This window comes from Mauremys mutica, chromosome 2, assembly GCF_020497125.1.
Source record: "Mauremys mutica isolate MM-2020 ecotype Southern chromosome 2, ASM2049712v1, whole genome shotgun sequence".
Lineage (NCBI taxonomy): Eukaryota > Metazoa > Chordata > Testudines > Geoemydidae > Mauremys > Mauremys mutica.
Window position 1 is genome coordinate 266,464,522 of NC_059073.1, and position 22,702 is coordinate 266,487,223.

Consider the following 22,702-nt stretch of genomic DNA (forward strand, 5'->3'; position numbering starts at 1 on the left):
ACATATACAGTCAGTCACCAGATAGCTATTTGCTCACAAAACAGAGTAAAGTAGCTGCTCTAAATTCAGATCCACCAGACTCATGCGCTATTCTACAGGGCTCTTTGCTGTGGAATAGAGATAGGGCACCTATCCTATAAACCCTAGGGGGAAATAGAGTTCTAACGTATGCAAAGAAACAAGAAATACAACATCTTGAAGAAAACCCGCAAATCATCTAGAGATCCCAGCATAGGTAGAGTCTCAGTAGCTCAGATCTTTGTTGAAAGAAGCACATGAACAAATACAACTTTTCACTGTTGAAAAGAGAGAAGGGAAAAAAGATTCTGCTGGTGAATAGTAATATTACTACTGAACTTTCTTGTATTAATAATACTCAAGAGCTACTAAGCAGTGTCTTGTAATAGCACAAACTAAAAAGCAAAAGCAAATAAGGCCTTTCATATTTTAATTCCTACTTACCTGTTAATTTTGTTTCCTGCGGCTTGTTCAAAACAGCACAGGCCTTGGGTTTTCCTATTAGGCCTGTATCAGACTGAAAGATTTTTGCACCCTCTAGTGGTTGCTTGTTATTCCTGCTTTCTAACAAAAGAGCTGTTAAGCTTATCTACATTCCATAATGGGAGTTTAGCTCCATTTTATCTTGGAGCCAAATTCCCCCTGGGTTGTATTGATCAAGTAGGGTAACGAGACAGCAAGTGTGAAAAATCACAACAGAGGGTGGGGGATAATAGGAGCCTATGTAAGAAAAAGACCCAAAAAATCAGGACTGTCCTTATAAAATCTGGACATCTGGTCACCCTATGATCAAGTGAGTCACAGAAACCAAGTAAATATGTAAGTAGGAATAATTCCCCTTCCCCCCTCATGATTTAATTGATATGGCACGAATTCAGGGTCCTGATCAGTGCTTAATTTGTAATGAAAGAGGTGCGGGGCTTCAAGCAATTAGATGCCAGGCAATTTTTTTACATTTATAACTGATGCGACCCTAGAGGTGACTGGGCTACTGCCAAGCCTAGAGGTGCCAGGGCTCAGACCTGGCACAAATTAAGCACTGGTCCTGATTAGCAGAACCATAACACACATTTAGAGAGTGTATGTAGAATGTGTGTGTGGGGGGGTGCGGGAAACACACTGATAATTAGAGAAAGGGGGCAGCTAGGGCTAAAGGGGAGTGGGCCCTAGGGTGAGGGAATGCCTTACTCTTATTCCCTATTATTCTCAAGACTCCCTAAGGGAACTCTGCAGCCAAAGGAAGCATCAGCTGCTACTTAGTTATTCAGTCCATTGTATTTAGAGTAGGGCTGCCAAGTGATTAAAAAAAATTAATTGCGATTAATTGCACTGTTAAACAATAATCAAATACCATTTGTTTAAATATTTTCTACATTTTCATAGTCTGTCAGGGATCTCAGGAGGTCATCTAGTCCAACCCCCTGCTCAGTGTAGGACTGATCCCCAACTAAATCCCCAAATGGTCCCCTCAAGGGTTGAACTCACAACCCTGGATTTAGCAGGCCAATGCTCAAACCACTGAGCTATCCCTCCCCCCATAAGTAGATTGATTTCAATTACAACACAGAATACAGTAACTCCTCACTTAACGTTGTAGTTATGTTCCTGAAAAATGTGACTTTAAGTGAAACGATGTTAAGCGAATCCAATTTCCCCATAAGAATTAATGTAAATGAGGGGATTAGGTTCCAGGGAAATTTTTTTCACCAGACAAAAGACTATATATATATATATATATATATATATATATATATATACACACACACACACACACACACACACACACACACACACACAGTATAAGTTTTAAACAAACAATTTAATACTGGTACACAGTGATGATGATTGTGAAGCTTGGTTGAGGTGGAGGAGTCAGAGGGTGGGATATTTCCCTTACTGCTAAATGATGAACTAGCAATTGACTGAGCCCTCAAGGGTTAACTCTCTCACTCTGCAAGGCAGCAGGAATGGAGGGAGATATGCACATTTCCCTTAAGTACACTGCCTTGTTAATTAGATCAGCTTGCTGAGACTGCAGCTCTGGTGTGTCCCCCCTGCTCTATGGAAGATGGGGTAAGTGGGGTTCAGGAACAGGGGGGAGGTGGACACCCTGACATTAGCCCCCCTCTTCCTTCCCTCTCCACCCCCCTAGCACAGCAAGCAGGAGCTCGGGGAGCAGCTCCAAGGCAGAGGGCAGGAGCAGCACATGGCAGTGAGGGGAGGTACACAGCTGAACTGCAGGCAGCTGCTGCACAGGGAACTTAGGGGAGTAGGGAGCTGATAGGGGGGCTGCCGGTCCACTCTGGTTACAAGCCCCCACCAGCTAGCTGCAACGGGCTGCTCTTCCTGCAAGCAGTAGACAAAGCAGGCAGCTGCCAAATGACATTATAAGGGAGCATTACACAACTTTAAACGAGCATGTTCCCTAATTGATCAGCAATGTAACAACAAAACAATGTTAACCAGGACCACTTTAAGTGTGGAGTTGCTGTACAAAGTGTACAATGCTCACCTTACATTTATTTTTATTACAAATATTTGCACTGTAAAAAACAAAATAAATAGTATTTTTCAATTCACCTAATACAAGTACTGTACTGTAATCTCTTTATCATGAAAGTTGAACTTGAAAATTTAGAATTATGTATAAAAAAACCTGCATTCAAAAATAAAATCATGTAAAACTTTAGACCTACAAGTCCAATCAGTCCTACTTCTTGTTCAGCCAATCACTCAAACAATTTGTTTACATTTGCAGAAGATAATGCTGCCTGCTTCTTGTTTACAATGTCACCTGAAAGTGAGAACAGGCATTTGCATGGCAATTTTGTAGCCAGCGTCGCAAGATATTCACATGCCAAATGCGCTAAAGATTCATATATTCCTTGATGCTTCAACCACCATTCCAGAGGACGTGTCCATGCTGATGACAGGTTCTGCTCGATAACAATCCAAAGTGATGTGGACCGATGCATGTTCATTATCATCATCTGAGTCAGTTTGGTGGTTCGGGGTCTGTAGTTTCCTCATCAAAGTGTTGCTCTTTAAAAACTTCTGAAACTGTGCTCCACACCCCATCCCTCTCAGATTTTGGAAGGCACTTCAGATTCTTAAAACCTTGGGTTGAGTGCTGTAGCTATCTTTAGAAATCTCCCATTGGTACCTACTTTGCGTTTTGTCAACTCTGCAGTGAAAGTGTTCTTAAAACGAACAACATGCTGGGTCATATCCGAGACTGCTATAACATGAAATATATGGCAGAATGCGAGTAAAACAGAGCAAGAATCATACAATTCTCCCCCAAGGTATTCAGTCACAAATCTAATTAATGCATTATTTTTTAAACAAGTGTCATCAGCATGAAAGCATGTCCTCTGGAATGATGGCCAAAGCATCAAGAAGCATATGAATCTTTAGCGCATCTGGCAAGTAAATATCTTACAATGCCAACTACAACAGTGCCATGTGAACACCCATTCTCACCTTTAGGTGACATTGTAATTAAGATGGGGGCAGCATTATCTCCCGTAAATGTAAACAAACTTGTTTCTCTTAGCAGTTGGCTGAACAAGGAAGAGGACTGAGTGGACTTGTAGGCTCTGAAGTTTTACATTGTTTTGTTTTTGAGTGCAGTTATGTAACAAAAAAACCTACATTTGTAAGTTGCACTTTTATCATAAAGGGATTACACTATGGTAGTTATATGAGCTGAACTGAAAAATAGTTTCTTTTGTTTATCATTTTTACAGGCAAATATTTGTATTAAAAATAATATAAAATGAGCACTGTACACTTTGTATTCTGTATTGTAATTGAAAAGGATATATTTGAAAATGTAGAAACACATCCAAAATAAAATTTCAATTGGTCTTCTATTGTTTAACAGTGCGATTAATCGTGATTAATGTTTTTTTAGTTAATTGTGTGAGTTAAGTGCAATTATTCGACAGCCCTAATTTAGAGGAAAAATGGAGAGAAGGCCAGGTAGACATATCCATGGATGATGATGATGCTTCTCTCCTCACATGAGGCAGACACTACAAGCTTTGCAGTCCCTTTCCTAGATGAATTGAATAGGACAAACAGAAGATCCACTCTTTCCCAAACTCTGACACTACCGGGTAAATTTTCAGAGCTTTGAAATGTCACGGGGATGGGGACAAAAATTAGACAATGTGATGTCCTGCATCAGGGAAAGGAAGGTGGAACCTGAGAAATGGAGGTAAAGGCAAATAGAGGGGCCAATCAGAGGGAAAGAGCAAGAGATCTAGAGCACTTGGGTTTGGATGCATCATCAGCCCTTGCTGGAACAAGTACTGACCACAAGGAAAATGACTACCTCTTCCCCTCAAGCTTCTTGGCTACACTGGGAGCTATTAGGATCAAAGAAGTCTTGTGAAACACTAACTTCTACATTTATAACATTTCTAGGTATTGCCTATCCTGCACACGAGGCACTGCACCACACCCATCTACCCACCAAATCCCTCAAGTAGAATTTTCCTACATAAAAATCCTCTTGATCCTTGCAGCATGCAGTGAAGGTCATCAGATTTAGGCTATTTTGGAACAAGGTGTTTTGTTTTGGTTTGGTTGGGGGAAAATCAAGGAAAAGGGACCTTGTTTGAGCAGGAGAAGTTACGTACCTTGTAACTGAGTTCAAGATGTGAGACCCTATGGGTGCTCCACTTGAGAGGTGCATACATTGCTCTAAATGCACCTTCAATCTGAGATTTTCGGTCATAGCGCCCATTTGGCTTGCACATATTTCCTACACATCCTCATGTCCCAAACCCCACTCAGTTCCTTCTCCACTGCATAGCCTCAAGAAGATGAGATGGAGGGTAGTGGAGCATCCATATGGACATACATCTCAAAGAACTCCTGTTACTACACATAGTAGTAACCGCTGCTTCTTTGAGTAGTGTCCTTATGGGTGCTCCATTTGAGGTGACTCCCGAGAAGTTCTCCCTGAAGGAGGTGGGTGCTTTGTAACTCGGTCTAAGGCTGTCTGTAGGATTGCAAAGCCAAAGGCAGCATCTGCATGGGAAGCAAGAACCAAAGCATAGTGTCTTGAGAAAGTATGGACTGATGCCTGTGTAGCAGCTTTGCATATTTCTATAAAAGGCATGTCCTGTAGCAGGGCCACAGACATGAATATGTTCTCGTAGAATGAGTGTGATACAAAAAATCCTCAATGCCATCTGGCAAAGGAGTTACAAGAATATCCTGATACTGGTATGTACATCCTGCTTCACCAAAGAAAGTCATATAAGGTATCAATGGAAAGCCAGTGTCATACTGGTTATGAAAATTGTCATAAAAATTGTATTGATACTACGTAAGGAGTTACATATATATAATGGACATATGTTCTTACGGTTTGTATCAAGGTGGTAGTCCTCAGCAGAGGTGAAAAACTGGTTTCCTGCCAGATCAGAGATGTTTATCCACCTATCTGTTGAAATGTAAATTTATTCACAATCACCAGTCTGAGATAAATACAGATGACGGATTGAGAGATTTAACAGGAAGAGAAGAACAAGGGGCGGGGGAGGAGAGAGGGCGGGGAGGAGAGAGAGCCTTATCTGGGGGTGCCTTTCAAAGGTTTACTGGACTATAACTGGAGGACAAGGAAAGCACTCTGTTAAATGAACTAACAGTGCATTTACATTCTTGAAAATGGGATCACAACCAGCCTTGGTTGGAACACTGCAAAAGGGTTTGGGTGAGGTAAGATTGGTCTAGCAAGGAGGTTAACCTGGTAAGTTAAATTTAGTCTCTAGAAAGCATGTATTGATTTTGTTTTATATCTAACCATTTTTGCACTACAAATCTATCTAAGTGTTGTGATGTTAAGCAAAGCAGTAATCCTGAGTTAAATTGTACAAGCTGGTATGTACACTGTCCCTCTGGGGACAGCTGACCTGTAATTCTGTGAATGTTCAGTGGAGAGGGAGCTGGACACCACAGGGGAATGTTTCAAAGAGCGTTGGGAATTGGAGTGCCCCTTTGTTAATCTGCAAGGCAAAGTGAGGGCTGGCATTACTCTGAGGAGAGTGGGTGGCTAACAGGTTGGAGGTGTCAGGGTGCTGACACTTTGGTTTTGTCTACACTGGCACTTCGGCGGCAAAACTTTTGTCATTCAGGGGTGTTAAAAAACACCTCCCCCGAACGACAAAAGTTTTACCAACAAAACGTGCCAGTGTGAACAGCGCTTTGTCAGCAGAAGCACTCTCCTGCCGACAAAGCCACTGCCGCTTGTGGGGGGTGGAAAGGAGAAAGGTGAGCCCTATCAAAAGTTGGGACCCAAGCCTCACCTCAAACACAAATCTGCACATTTCCAATTGGCGGTGGTGGCAAAAATAGAGGTTACTTACTGTACCTGGAGGTTCTTCGAGATGTGTGGTCCCTATATGTATTCCATATGTAGGTACACATGTGCGCCATGCACCTGAGTCCAGCAATTCTTCAAAGCAGTATCCATTGGCCCACACATGCACAGTAGCTCTCCTTGTACTCCCAACTGAGGGTATAAGAGGCAGTACGGATTGACGCCTCTCCAGTTCCTCTTCTTACCGTAGTCTAACAGGATCCGAAGCAGACAGGAAGGAGGGTGGGTAGTGGAATACAGATAGGAACCACACACCTGGAGGAACCTCCAGTTACAGTAAGTAATCTCCACTTCTTCAAGTGATGGTTTCTATGTGTAATCCTTACCTGGGTGATTGGCAAGCAGTGTTCAGACTGGGGCAGGGGGGAATGCAAGGAAGCTGGTAGCAAAGATGCTTGCAATGCTGCTGATCTCACAGCTGCATCTACAGTCAAGACATGAACTAGGGCACAGAGCATCATGAACATGTGTATCAAACTCCAGGTGGCTGCTCTGCAGATGTCCTGCAGTGGAATGTCTGATAGGGATGCTGTGGAGGCAGCTTGTGCTCACGTGGAGTGAGCTGTGACAGCCTCAGGGAGAGGAATGTTTGCTAACTTGTAGCATTCTAAAATGCATCCTGAGACCTACTTAGAAATCCTCTGGGAGGATATGACTTGCCCATGCAACCTCTCTGCTGTGGCAATAAAGAGTCTCAGTGATTTCCTAATGTGCTTGGCTCTTTGCAGGTAATGGGACGCCACAGAATGCCAGATGTCAAGGAAATTAAGTCTCTTGTCTTCAATGGAAGTTTGGGGTTTTGGGAAAAATACAGATAAGTGTTTCGTTTGATTGATGTGGAACTGAGAAACGATCCTGAGGCAAAACTTGGGGTGTAGTTGAAGAGAAACCTTTTTTTTGGTGAAACACTGTAGAAGGAGGGTCCGACATGATGGCTCCAAACTCACTGACTCTCCTAGCTGAGGTGATAGCTACTAAGAACGCCACCTTCGTGGACAGGTGGGCCGTGGTACAAGTCACCATGGGTTCGAAAGACAGACTAGTGAGCTTGGACAGGACAAGGTTAAGGTCCCATTGAGGGATAGGTTTCAGCACTGGTGGGAAAGTCCTGATCAGGCTTTTCATTAATCATACTGTAGCTGGGTGTGTAAAGACAGAGAGTCCTTCTGCTGGAAGGAGGAAGGCACTAACTGCTGCTAGGTGTACTTGTAGCTAACTAATAGACCTGAAGCCTTTAGGGAAAGGAGATAGTCTAGAACAACTGCAATGCTTACAATATCTGGAGAATGTTGGCACAGTTGTGCCAGACCGAAAAGCGTCTCCATTTGTTTTGATAGCAGGTTCTAATAGACTCTCTTCTACTCTGGTTAAGGATCACCCGAACAAGGTCTGAACATGAGTGTTTTATTTCTGATGCCCATCCAAAAACCAGGTTGTGAGATGGAGTGAGAGGGGCCCGGACACCTGCCATAAGGATCCGATGGACCCCAATGAGGCCAGAAAGAGGGATTGATCAGTTGCTGGGGACCCCAAGGAAATCAGTACCAGCAATCCCTGGGGGGTCATGCCTGGCAGAATGGCAAGCAACCCCATAACTTTCTATCAGGGCTTAACTGTCTCTGTGGAAATGCCAGTGCTGCGATCTCCTCTGATTCATCCAAGTCTGAGAACTGCTCCATCAGTAGCGGTGGTGCTGTCCGTAGTGGGGAACTCCTGCCGCTTGTTGGAGGTGAGATTGCTCCTGGGAAAGTGATGTATGCTCCTCCTCCGGAGTAAGGACATCCCATAGGAGGGCCAGGCAGAAAGAAGTGGAGACTGTGGATGAGGGAGGAATATGTCCTCCAGTGTTATGTAAGTCTTGGTATGACCTGGTATCTGAGGGATTCCCTCAGTTAAGTCTGATGGATCTGGTGCATCAGCTGGACAGTCTTTAGATGAACATGGTGGTACTGACAGTGGGCCTGGACCAGCACTGGTAGACTCAGCAAGCACCTATCCTTATGCTTCGGTACTGAGGTGACCCATAGAATCAGTGGATCTTTCTTTTTACTTATCTTGCTCTCTGATCTGGGGGTCTTCTTCGGAGCCAGTTCCTTAGGTTTCGTTCACGTGACATCTCACCTGACCTTCACTGGCTCCGGGAGGAAACATGTTTCTTATGGACAGTTCTCAAGTGGGATTTCTCCTCTCATTGGGAGCCCTGGAAGAAGAGTCCTTGGGCAAAAATGTTGACAGCTCCACTCCAAGGCACGTGCTTGGAGGGGCACTTCTAGGCAGGGGAGGCTGATGTACGGGGGTGTCTCCCTGGCCTGGATCAGAGAGGGGCCTCATAGCTTTTCCATCAGGTGCTTTCATAGGTGAAACTACTTAGAGAGTGGGTGGAGAGTGGTAGAATGGGACCCAATGATGGGGTATATAAACCCCACACCAGTGATAAAGGAATTAAAGAGATGCTATGGGCAAGGCTGGCCCCACCCCTCTGGCCCTGTCAATCATGTTATGGTGGAATAAGGGCTTAAAAGCAGGAAGTCTCCAGCAGTTGCAGGGTAGTTTGGGAACAGAGTAGATGGTGGCTTCACAGGGAGATTCCTGGAAACCTTTACAGGAGCTGCCCTCAGGAAGACCATTTACCAGCCCGCACCTGTTCCTACAAGGAGACAACCCTGGTCTACTGGCAGAATAGGATTGGTTCAGCAAGTCCCAAGGCGAGCTGTTAGGTGCTTGGTACTGCTACCCCCTGTCCCTTTCAGGGCTAAGGAATCTGAGACCATACCAAAAGAACTAGGGAAGTTGGAACCAAGAGCCCCAATCTTTTCAAACTCAATCTGTATCACAGAGACTAGGCAGGTGGTGTTTTTTTTCAGTGTCTGTACAGTAGGAGGTGCCCATCAGCTTCCCAAGATCTGACAAACTCCTGAACACACTTTGGATTCTTCCACCATTTGAGGGAAACTAGAATACAAGGTAGGGTAGAGAGATCTGCAGCTGCACCACCGTAGCACTTCAGCGTAGCCACTACCTACACCAATAGGAGGAGTTTTCCATGCTCCTGAGTATCATATCTGGGTCAAACTAATATTCTAGTGTAGATCAGCCTCATATAAAATACTCTGTAAATGCCTAAAGTTTCTACCTGGATGTGGAATGATCATGTAAAACGTCCCATCGTATCAGCAGAGATGAAGGTGTGAAACACATTGTTAAGCCAATTTACATTTTATACTGTGGCTGACTTAGCAAAATCAAGCATCCACTGACCCCACAACTGATTTCACAGATCGCTCCAATATGATGTTATCAGCCATGAAATGTATATCTCTCTAATTCACCCTAAATTTGCATAAACCAAATTGAATACATTTTTAGAACATTGGGGGGAGGGGATACATGCACAATTTGGTATTCAGAACAAGATGCCGTGGGACTAACTTTCCATTCAATTTGCAGGAAATAGATATGAGAGGTGACATCTCAGCTCTATTACACCCACAGTAGCGCAGATCTAGGATTGCTCAGTTTTTGGATTATGCCACTTTCCTTTTCTTCCTGGAGGTAGTCATCAAGACATCACTTTCTGAATAGCTCAGAAGCAGAAGGCAGTTAGTATGTTTAGCTGTATTGAACTATATAAATATGCAGAGTGTATATAAATATTCTGGTTCAGCTGTGGATCAGTTCAGTGTAGGCTGTTCCTTTTCAAATATACTGGTGCCACATCTTGAAGCTACCATGTAGGTTAAGGGACTTTTAAGGTAAAGTAACTGCTATGCCCCAACCCCAGTCTAATTTCTTGCACCATCATTACAACAACCATAACCAGCAACACCTAAGGTCAACAAAACATTGAGTGACTGACATGTCTGCTGCTTCCCCACACTCATTGTTAGAAAGCACATGAAGAAGAGTTAGGCAGGTTGTGCAGAAGGGACAGAGTAATGGGACAGTAGATTGTAGGGATGCTTATTAGCATGTGTGTAGGTTCTTTCCTTTTTAATGTTTTCTCTGTAACACTGTCATCTTAAGAATAAATGTACTTGTTTAGAAAGTACAATTGCAACTGTTTATAGCCTTTGAAGCGAAAGCAAAGCACAAACTATGGCTTTTTGGGCAGTCTGACTTGCTGGGGAATTCACAGCGGAGGCAGGGAACTGTGCAGCTTCAGTCACAAGCAATGTTCCCTCTAATTTTTTCCATTCATGTGCGGAATAAATTTTGTTATGTGCACTGAGGTATGTGCGGATGTGTCCCACCATTAGAAACAAAAACTCTAGATATAATATATATTTTAAAAAAGTTACCAGAGGGATAATTATTCCAGGTAGGACAGGTTAGGCATTTTAAAACTCACTACTCAAAGAATTAAATTTAAGTGTAAGAGAAATAAAAATTATGACATGTACAGACCAGTCAAAACACTAAACCAAAGCATTTTGAAAGAATAAAATTACAGAGAATATATGTGCACTGCAGAAAGTACCAAGGAGTAACAACAATACTACAAGTATGTGTTGGGAGGTGAGTGTGAAAGAGACTGTGTGTGTGTGTGTGTGTCTGTCTGTCTTTGCTGGCTGCTGGGGAAGTTTCTGAGACACCATGTGCTGTCTCTTTAAGGCACTCACTGAAGGCTCCCTTGCTCTGTCCTGAGCCCTGTTGTCTCCCCTCCCCCGCTCTGCAGAGATGGGGTACATGGGGAGGTAGAAGAGAGAGAGAGAGACTGTGTGAGCTGGCTGCTGGGGAAGTCTCAATAACCATGCGCTCAGTCACTCACCGCAGCAGCTGAGTCCTCCTGAGCCAGGCTATCCTCTCTCTCCTGCTCTGCAGAGATGGGGTACAGGTGCAGGGGGGAGGAGGGGTCATCCTGACATCAGCACCCCCCCCCACACACACACACTGCAGAGCGAGCAGAAGAATCCTGGGAGCAGCTGCACTTGAATCTCTCCTAGCACAGTGCAGCTTTCAGGGAACACAGGTCACAAGGGAGCATGACATGTCTCCACCTGAGACATGAGGGCTGTGGTGCTAGAAGCCTAAAGAGTAGGTGCTCTTGCTGGATCATGAAGGGGAATATAGGTGCCGTTGCCCTGAACCTGTGACAATGATGACAAAGGGGTTTAATTGTACTTGGTTTTAGAGAGATTAAATGATCTTTGATCAGTTGGTTGTGCCCAGGAGAACTAATAAGCATGAAAGCAGTTTCATTTGTCTATCTAGTATCCTTTACTTATCTTGCTGTATAATCCATGGCTCTGTTTAAAAAAAAAAAAAAAAAAGTCAGTTAGGTAGGCTTCTGAGAAAATTGTCTTGCTTTCAGAAAGGTCTAGTAAGATTAGACTTTTTTTTTTTTTTTGCTACATCACAGAACCAGCTCTATTCACGCTTGAGGTGATGTCACTTGGCAGGACACAGAGTCTGCATCTGTGATGGGCCATATCCTTAAAGTACAAAAATAGAAAAAAGATGGAGCTTCTGTGAGGTCTTCCACCTGGAATCTAGAGTAGGTTCCTGGCTTAGTGTCACACATAGATACCGACCCACAACAGCAAGAAGAGAACTCCGAAGCCCATAAAAGTCTCTAGAGAAGGCTGGTAAGACTTTGGTAGCAGCATTTGAAATAAAGTACCTCCCTGTTACCCCAGTTTTCCTGTTCTTTTTATGCAACACTTTGAGTAAAGCTAGAAAGCATTTTTTTAATCTGGAATAATGTGGACAGAGAAAAATGTAACAAACTGAGGTACCTGGATCCAGAGGCTGAATGCTGCTTTGACGTCTTAACCCTAGAGTACTGAAAAATTTAGTGCAAAGTGGCCATCTTTCAGAAGTATCATGATGCTGAAAGGGCAGATTTTCATGTATATCTTATTTTGCTTTTTCCCTCCATTGCTGCCCAAACAAGCCCAGATTAAGGCATACGTGCTACATGTCTGCAGAAACTGAGGTTTTATGTGGAGTCGAGAGTACAGATTCAGTCAGCTTTCATTTAAAAGTTTCTAGCCTCATGATTGTGCAGAAAATGTGACTGGAGCATGACTGGTGTACTGACATCTGCCAGAGTGGGCAGAAAGCCGGAAGCAATAATTTAGATTTGAATTGCCTCATTCATTTCATTTGGGGTGTTAACTCCAAGACCATCTGCTCTGGTGGAACCTTCTGCCACCTTCACAATGAACTGTGTAGCAGGAAACGAGTGCAACAGGCCCAGCCCACTTAGGCATATCTACACAGAAAATTAGGTTGATTTAACTACATTGGTTCAGTGTGTGGAAAAATCCACAGCCCTCAGCTGCATTGTTATGGTGACACTGCTAGGCCCACAGACTTCTTCCATCAACTTAGCTACCCCCTTGCAGGGAAGTGTATTATCAACACAGGTGGTGCTCAAACTTTTTCAGTTGCTGCTACCCCCTTACCAGTAACTGAATCTGTCTGCACCCCCCTCTCTCATTACTACACAGCCAAGGCTTTCTCAGCAGTGGAGCTTGGGCTGAAGGCACAGCTAGGGATAGAACTGCGGATGGGGGAGGAGCTGGGGCTAGAGGCAGAACTAGGATGGGGGCCAAGAGTGTGGCACAGCCAGACTGGGGGAGGAGTGGAGCTGGCCCTGGAGGCTGAACAGGGTTGGAGACAGAGCTAGTCTGAGGGCAGTGTGTGTCTGGAAGCATGGTGCTCCCTCCCTGCCCTGCATCATGGATGGCCCTGTCTCTGCACCTCCCCTATGTTCCTCCATGCTCCCTTCTCAGGGGGCATGCCTCAGGGTTTGATAAACACTGATCTACACCAAGAAAACCCCACCTATAGGCATAGGTAGTGTCTACACCGAAGCACTACAGTGGTGTAGCTGTGCTGCTGTAGCATTTTAAGTGTAGACATACCCTTGGTAAAACAGAACGGCTTCTCGCATAAAAGTACTAGGGATTCTCCTGCAGCAGCTCTCTGGCTCTTGAGGTAAGAGGACCTTGTTGCTGCATTCGCTGTTGCCATCCCTGTCTAGAAGGGGAAGGCATCCTCTATTGTTGCATGAGAGCACAGCCACAGTATGGGGAGGAGACTGTGCTGTCAGTGTGCCTATGGCCTCAGACTGCTTTACTCTGGCCCTGCTACCCCATTTTTTGCATTTCTCAAATTGCCCTCTGCTCCTGCTGTGGGAAGGGAGAGAAGCAATGTCAGCACACTTTTCTCTTCCTGTCACTCTAACCTGCCCTCTAGAATAGTTTATGAAATATAATCTAACCAAGGGGATGTAGTGGAAGGCTGGTTATGACTCTCTCCGATAACCAGGAAATGGTGTACTGAAGTATTTTAAAGGCAAAATAGCAGTTAATATCCATGGATGTGTTTTTATCCAATTTTTAAGGAAAAGGAACTGGCTGCTGTAAGTCAGACTTTACCCAGGTCTGTGTGACCACTATTACTGACCAGCCAAAGTGAAAGGGCTGCACTGAGCGATTAGGGAAGTTTCTCACACCTACCACACAGGCCTGTGTATTTAGAATGCCTATGTTTTCTACATCAAGCACACTGCCCTTCAAATCATTCTGAGGGTATGGCTACACTTGAGAGTTGCAGCGCTGGGAGTTACAGCGCAGGTCGTACAGCTGTGCAGGAACAGCGCTGGTGTGTGGCCACACTCACAGCTACCAGCGCTGCAGTGTGGCCACATTTACAGCGCTGTTGGGAGTGATGCATTATGGGCAGCTATCCCAGCCTTCAAGTGGCAGCAACGTGCTTTTCAAAAGAGGAGGGTGGGGTGGGTTGTAGTGTGACAGGGAGCGGGGGAGAGAGAGAGAGTGGATTTTTGGAGCCAACACTGTGTGTTAGCTTCCTGCCTTGAAAAATCAGAAAATGTTCCCGACCCCTTAGTCTTAACTCTTAATTGCAAGCAGCCTGCATCCAATGGACTCCCTTTCTCCGTCAAGCAAACACTCACTCCCTGCCTGCCTCATTCACAGGGGGTTATCTCATTTGATTGTTCACAGTCAGGTACAGATTGATCACAGCAAACAGGAGCTGTGTTTGTTTTTTAGATAAGCAGCTCCGGTAGCAACGGAGCTCCGAGTTCACAACAAAACAAAGAGAGGCTGCATAACAAAACAAAGGGAATAATTTAGTTAAAAGCATTCTGGGATATCTCCTAATACCCTGGAGGCCAACAGCGCTGGTGTGTGGCCACACTTTACGACCAGCGCTGCAGAACCAGTGCTGCAATCGTTATACCCCAAGCAGACTCAGGTGTACGGCCAGCGCTGCAGCCAGGGAGTTGCAGCACTGGATGTGCCCTGCAGGTGTGGACAGTTACTAATTGCAGCACTGGAAAGCCTCCACCAGCACTGCAACTCTCAAGTGTAGCCATACCCTGAGAAGAGCTGGGGGGAGGGAGGGGGAAGAGGAGGAGAGAAGAGGAAGATTTTGGCTTTATCCTGATTTCATTCTTAAAAATTAGGAGTAACTATAGGAGTCAGTGAAGATTCTGGTGAAAAGGAAATCAAATCCAAGCCCTCTTCTCCATATCAGTGTATTTAGGAAAACAGTATATGCTATCACTGCCTCTGTCTTTGTGGTGGGTCAACAAAGCAGAAGCAGCTCACAGCATATTTAAAAGTCTTGTCATGAATAAGATGCAATCAATCTTGGAAGCTTTTCATAACATGAATTTACTAGAGTGAAAAAAACGCAAACAGTTAAGACTGATGGAACAATCTTTTCCCAACACCTACACTAACTGACAATAACAACACAACAAAGGCTCTAATAAAGTGAAGGAGTATACTGATTGTAACCCACAGCAAAATACATGTTGTCTTGCCAAGTGAAAAGTATTAATATGAAGCTGACTCAATGACACTGTTGCATGGTCCTAATAAAGTTCACTACATTTCAAAGACTTTTTTTCTCTTTATTTAAACACAGATACATTTACAGCATGCAGGCAAGTTAAAACTAGATGGCGTCTTCCCCAAACCAATTATGTTTTAATGCATCTTCATGTACTGAAATTAAGTCACTGTGTTCCACAGGTAGACTTGTCATCTCATGTCAAATTTAGAGTTACACACAGTAGTGAGTCAGTATTTAAGTTATGCAAATAATTTAGTTGATCACCATGAATAAATATTATTCCTTTATTTAATTCAGTTGCTACTCTAAACCATTTTTAAAAAATATGATCCAGAGGAACATAAAAATAAAAACCACTCAGACTGCAAATTGAAACAGCAATTCATTTAACATTCTATTACAGATTTAATTTACAAAACAGTAACTGTCCTGTCCAGATGACCTACCATAACTGAATCAAAAAGAACAAAATAGCAATTTCTTTGAAAATTGTAAGTTGCAATTCTTGGTAAACATCATAAAAGCTTAAAATAAAAAAGCTTAGATATAAAAAAAAGTGATGTACATTTTGAGCTACATGCTAGTTACAGTTTATTTTTACTGCTTATTACACAGCAATGTTCAGCACCAATACCCGTGATACATTACTTACAGGAATGAAACTACCATCTACATGAGAAAAAAAAATCCTGCTTCATCTGAGAATATTTCCAAGGAAGCCAGTTTTTAGCTAGTGTAAAGTAAAATATGCAGAGATTTGAAAATGTGCAGTTAATATTGAGAGAGAATGGACAAGACTGTTTCCATAAGAGGACTCCATTTAAAACCATCTATCATAACTGCTACTTCACTGTCCTCTTTCCTTGATATGCTGCCTTTATCATGCTTCAGAAGAATTTGCACGATTAGGACTCAGAGACAGACACTCCAAAGAGCAAAAATAGGTCTTTAAAGGTTGAAAACTCCAAAACAGTGAGGATTTCTGACTGATGCAAACCAATAGGTTTAAAAATCTACCCTATTACAAAAGTCAAGCTGCAGTAGTTAGCAAGGAAACAGAAAAAAGTAAATTGAATTAAGGTCTAAGATTTGACTATGCTCCATCATAGCACGAATATTTTACTTTGTATAAAGTTTTTAAAAGTGATTTACCATTGAGGTCCTTATGGAGCTTTTACATTTCCACAACAACTGATGAATAGCCAAAAAAGGTCAGGCCACTAATATTAAAGATAACATTAGCTGGTTTGGGAAAAAACAATTATTTGAACTCTTTCATATTGCTAAGTTCCTTCCCTCTCAAAGATCTGGTAACATTTCTATCTTTTGAGAAGGACTGTTCTAAAAATGTAGTGGCTAAAACCCTAGGAATAAATTACGCAAATGATGGAATTACAACATTAAAAGCCTGATCCTAACCTCAGTGGGAGTTATGGGTGCTCAAAACTTTTGAGAATCAGCTCAAAACCCAAAGTTTATTTGTTGTTAGCCAATCCTACACAACTATATTGCAAAGAGAAAAAGAAAGAAGTTTGACAAACTACTGTGGAGTAGACATTTAAATACTTCTAGAAGTAAACAGATTACAATACAATTCAGTGTAGCACGGTTTTTACACATCTCTGGGATTTCTGGCTGTATCAGCTATGAAAAATGTTTCTTTGCCTCCATTATTAGTGGATTTTAATTCATTATCCAATGGTTCAATTGACTCATTTTCTCAAACTGAATGTTTAAATTTCATCTCAAGAATTCCAGTATGTATACATTATTGGAAACATAAGAACTGAATTCTAGATTATTCTAGCTCATTTCAGTGTACACTAAATTAGTGAAAAATATCCATTTGTCCAACTCTGGTGATAGTGAACAGACTCATCAGAATGAAGCAGAATGTTTTCATTCCATCAGGATATACTGTGTGTAGAATCAAGAACAGGACAGATGAAATATTCTATTGCCAAAGCTTTTTCCCATGTAAACTTAAGTTTACTCTTGTTACTTTTACAGTATTTAACTAAAAATAACATAACAGGTATTTAATCAGATAACAGTTAAACAGCCTTGTTCAAACTGAAATCTTTAGTTCTGTGGTTTCAAGATTTAAGTGCCCGATGGCAGCTGTCATAAGCACACTTCAGTATTTCCACACTGTACAAATAATATTAGTCCTGGCTACATAGAACATCACTTCAGGAGAACTTCAATGTACAGTGCTGTTCTAACTCAGAGTGGGACTAGTAGTGTTATTTAAAGTGGTAAATATTAAAAAAAAATTCAACATTGTTCCACATTCCCTAAGACAATAAAATGTACACAAATTAAACTAGGAAATTTAAACTAAGATTTTCTTAACATACATTCAACTTGGCACAGTGCAGACTAAATTTAAGACATGAAAGACAAACTGTAATGGACAGAGCTACACTTGAAGTAACATGTCATTTTTCAAGACGCCAAAATTGCACTCTAGTTTTGTTGGGAAATCAGCAGAATCTGTAGGAGGGGAGAGCGCTGTACAGGCCAGGTATAATTTATACATTTTCAAAAAATAATCCTACAATCCTCAGTGGGAGAGATTATTGTCATGGAATGACACTCTCTGCATGATATCCAGTCATCTTCATATTTCATTTACTTTTCAGCAACTATAAAGAAAAAAGACAGTTAAACTGATATGCAAACATATGCCAAAGACATGAAATATAATCAATTATTTACACTAATTAAGAACAAGATGCTTAGTGCTCCTTTCAACATAATACTCATTTCAACCTTTATCAAACTGAAGGTCTGAAGTTTGCTTTATACCTCACAATATCAAAATGAACAACAGGCAAGGTTGTTTTAAATACCTTGATGTCTACAACTTACAGGAAGGTAAGTAGCTTGCAGTAATTATGATCGTTTTATGTAGCCAATTCCCTGGAAGGCAGGAAAAAAAGACTTTTCTATAATGTCTTTTCTTTTCTATTGCCAGAAGCTGGGAATGGGTGACAGGGGATGGATCACTTGATGATTACCTGTTCTGTTCATTCCCTCTGGGATACCTGGCATTGGCCACTGTTGGAAGACAGGATACTGGGCTAGATGGACCTTTGGTCTGACCCAGTATGGTCAATCTTTTGTTAACACAAGCACATTATATGCCAATACTTTCTAAGATCATTGCTCACGTATCCAGCATCAAGTTGACAGCTACTTAGAACTGATATTTTGGCAGTTTTCAGCACGTAAGATTTTCACAGAGGTGGGTGGTGGTTGGGTGCGCACCTAATACAGATGCTCTTCAAACTGCATCTTTTCAGCTGTTTTAGAAAGAAGAGGGTGTTTGTAATGAGCCATCCTTGCCCACTAGTCATCCCCAAAAGGCTGGGTTGTATGGGTAGTAGACTAATTACTAAGTTTCAAGAGAGAAATATCCATACTAACCCTGGCAGAAATGGTTAAATAATATACCTATATTTCTAATCTCCCACACTCTGTGCCGCACACCAGTTCAGAACAAAATACCATTGTTGGGTGGCTGGAAAGTGGAGAGGTAGAGAGAGAACAGGTGATAAGGTTTTTGACATGATCTGCGGACTGAGGAGCAAATTATGAGTTTTCAATGGTAAAACTGATGTAACTGCTCAAAGAGAGCACAACTCCATTTGCCCATTACAGAGAAAAAAAAACATTACTAGTGTAAGTTAAATGTGCAAAGCATAAATACAAGGGACATTACCATGCCTTTGATGGACACATGGACACTTACTACCGATGTCAATGGGTAAAAATTCATTTCTAACTAGCCCAGATGACTATCCCTCTTTTCCTCCACTCTCCCAGGGGAGTACTGCAATAACCTAATGCAGAAGTGATTTTCATAGCACAGACAACAAAAATTTAAGGCTTCGAAAGTTATGTCACTTATCTCCCTTAGCTGGCTAATCTGCTATACTTAAGAACTCAGTTTAACAGCTAACAGTCTCCCTGCTTGAACTTCCCAATGCCAACTAGTATACAGCTACAAAGAGTGAAAGTTCTTTTTCAAGTGAGATGTGAGCTCAACAGGCAATGAGAGTAAGAGAAAGTCAATATACAAATTCTATCAGTGGGAGAGAACTATGATCTGAGTATTTATAAAACACACAGTCACCATGGTTTCTAATCACCTGCCAAGGTGCTAATCACCTGCCAGCATCAGTTAACTGTCTGATACTTAGGAGACCTGGACTTAAAAATCTTGTACTTCACACTCCTATTTCCTGGCTCCTCTCTAATCCCAGAAACAAAAAGCATGACCCCTAAATAGCCTTCAACAACTTTTAAATCAGTGTAAAGGAAACGTTAGAAAATATGTTAATAGTAACTAGGAAAGAATGTAACTAAGATAAAAGCCAAATTCTGAGTCCTTAACGAGAGAATTATTACATATATGGGATCTGAGGACCCGCAGGGCTCTAAGTGTGCACTGTGCTTCAATCTAAGATGCAGACAGTTTCAATACAGACAACTAATTGTGCAGCAGATGCTCAGACAGATGGAATACTCAAAACGGGGCCGATGTTTTACAGTGAGCAGAGGGGAGCGACCAACTGCCATGAATCTATTAGTGTGAAAATATGCTTTAAAGCCCCAGATCAACACTGGTACTTAAGTATGTGAAGGGTCCCACTGATTTCAATGAAATACTCATTTGCTGTAATATATACTCATATGCTTTTTCTTTCTTACATCACATACTAATCTCAGTTGCAGAAAATCTGATCACTGAGGCACTTTGTATAGTACTTTAAAAAAGTAACACTGAGAACTCAGCTCAAACAGCAAGAGTTTTTTAAAATCTACATGACATGTTTTATGTAGTGCGGTTGTGGCAAATTGATCTTTACGTTACAGCTTTGGTATTTTGTTCAATTAGAAGTACGATTCCTAACCCCAGAACTGCCCCTTTACTACACAACTGGACTTTGGTTGTACAAAAGGAGACAACAGTATGGGCTGCATATTTTAGCACAGCCCTCTAATTGCAAGATATAACCACAGAATATTCAAGTGGTTTTTTCACACAGTTGGATGGATTACGAACACAAACTACGAAATACAGTATCTTAAGGAGACACTAAAAAACAACCCCTATAAAGAGAAACTTACACTTTATCCTGCCGTCCTCCACCTCCACGCAGTGTGACTGGCTGGCTGTTTTGAGTAAATGCACCTCCTCCACGAATTGCACTTGGATGAGTTGGAGAAGCTGCTGGATGCTGGCCAGGACGGATAGGCTTAGCTACACGAAATAAAATATGTCTATTAGAAATCATACATCAAGCAATTCTAATCATTTGACCTTTTATTCTTCAAATTCATTAATATTTTGTTTTATGACTCCTTGAGAAATGCATATTCTTACTATTTGCATCATGCTTTCTAAAATGAGAAAAACATTTTTAAAATCTAGGGAAGTGATGTTTTGGGAATTATAATAATGAGATTGTTAGACTCAGGCAATGTATCATATGATTGGTTGTATGAAACAGATCAATATTAAATTTATAACCATGCACTCTGCACCTTAAGTCCCAACCAGGCTGATTCTGCCTTATCAAGAAAACAAATTACTGAAATTTCTGCTGTTGATATATGCGTCTTGAGTTATGCAGTTGCAGAAGCTGCGCCCTATCCAAAAGGTGGAGGTGCCAACTTTTTGATAATGGCTACGGTGTACCACATCAGGCATTCAGCATTTGCTGTCAGATCCTCCCTTCAAACAGCTGAATCAAAAGATCTGTCAGTGTGATCACCATATATAGCAACTGGGTTCATGGTGGTCATGCATTCTCTTACATCCTGACTAGGTATCTTCTTAGCTGACAGCATCCGCTCGAGAAGTTTTGGAGCCAAGGCTGAAAGCTAGTGGGGTGAAGTCTTGACACACAGCTGCTACTCCCTGACAAAACTGAAATTATGGCCCACATCAAGCTAAAGATTCTCTTCCTCTTTAGAAATCCCCCAGGGAGAAAATGGGAGATCAGGGACAGGAGCACAGCCATTTCTCTCCAGCAGCTCAGAATGGGAAGGGGCCTTTCCTCCCTCATCCTTCCCTAACTTATAGCAAAACTCATAAAATAGGCCTGGGACATGTCCCACTTCCCTCTTAGGGATCTGAAGTTGGAGCAATTTCTCCTGCCTACCTGACCTCACCTCAGCAGTAGGAAGAGAGGGTACAGCTCTTAAACTGGGATTCTGGAAGCACAAGAAGCTCTGTGCTTGTGTTATAGTTAAAGTTGGTATGCTCAGAGAAATCTGCATGCACAATTTTATAAATTTGTACCTCCTCCCTTCCTGGTCCACCTAGCTTTTGGCCTTTCATAGAAAGCCAGTCTCTCCTAATAGGTCAGCCCAGGGCCATTTCCTAGCATATCAGAGGCCTCTCTCTATGCTTTGTGATAAAGGTAGAAAGAGACCCCCAAATCTTCCCCATTCCTTTGTCCTTCTGGTGATCTAAGCGGAAGCAGAAATAAGGGACTAACTACTCTCTGCACAACCAAAACCATTTTAATACAGCAGTTCTCCCCTCTACTTCTGCAGCAAACATCAGACACTTGCTGCACGGTTTATCCTGATCCCATTTCAGAAGCATGGCTTTTTGGGGGGGAGACGGGCAAGATGGGAGCAGCTTTTCCAGTCCTGTCTCAGGGCTTCAGTGAAGACTGGATTAAGGTTAGTGGATGAGATGGTGCTCTGCTATTGACAAATGGGGAGCGTTAGCTCACTGTACTGGCCCCACCCCAGCAGCACAAGGAAAATTTTCCAGATTCCTCCTACTTTGAGCAACAAATCTTTAAATCCATTTTCAATAGACTGATGGTTTACTAAAGTACAGATTAGCAAGATTCTGTGTTTTCAGGTTTAAATAAGCAAATATTCTTGATGTTGTTTACTCTGCCATTGAAATCTGAGGTTGAAAGTTGTTACTGTATAACACAAGAAAAATGGATAATAATGCTGTTAGACCACCCTCAGGTTAGCTAGATCGGATATCAGAATTGTTTTCAGTGACTTCCCACAGACAATAGAAGAATTTGTGTAAAGTGAGCTCCTGTTTAATAACTGGTACTTTGGATCAATGCAAGTTATAAAAGTTGTCTAGTGACTCATATCATTTTTTGGATACAGAACTTGCTCTCTGAGCATATACTTCTGCACATCCCGGCCAATTTCCGTGAATGCAAGACATCTTAGAGAGATTAACTCTTTTAATCACTTTCTGTTCCCAGCATTAGAATGGCCTTACTGAGTCAGACCAATAGTTCATCTAGCCTAGTACCCTGGCTTTCGACAGTGGCAGATGCTGATGCTTCAGAGGGAATGAACAGAACAGGGTGATTATTGAGTGATTCATCCTCTGTCATACACTCATAGCATCTTGCAGTCAGAGACTTAGGGTACGTCTACACTACCCGCCAGATCGGC

At 42.2% G+C, this 22,702-nt stretch overlaps 1 protein-coding gene across 2 annotated transcripts in view; it reads right to left on the reverse strand.

Moving 5' to 3' along the window:
• Positions 1 to 15,288: 15,288 nt before the first annotated feature.
• The window catches only part of KIF5B (kinesin family member 5B), a 63,466-nt gene continuing 56,052 nt past the window's right edge, over positions 15,289 to 22,702 (reverse strand). For both annotated transcript variants that reach the window (XM_045005181.1, XM_045005183.1), the window contains exons 25-26: positions 20,384 to 20,516; positions 15,289 to 17,892 (exon numbers count right to left, since the gene is read on the reverse strand). In XM_045005181.1, coding sequence (XP_044861116.1) covers positions 17,886 to 17,892; positions 20,384 to 20,516 — 140 coding nt within the window. In that variant the 3' untranslated portion in view covers positions 15,289 to 17,885. The remainder of the gene's footprint in view (positions 17,893 to 20,383; positions 20,517 to 22,702) is intronic.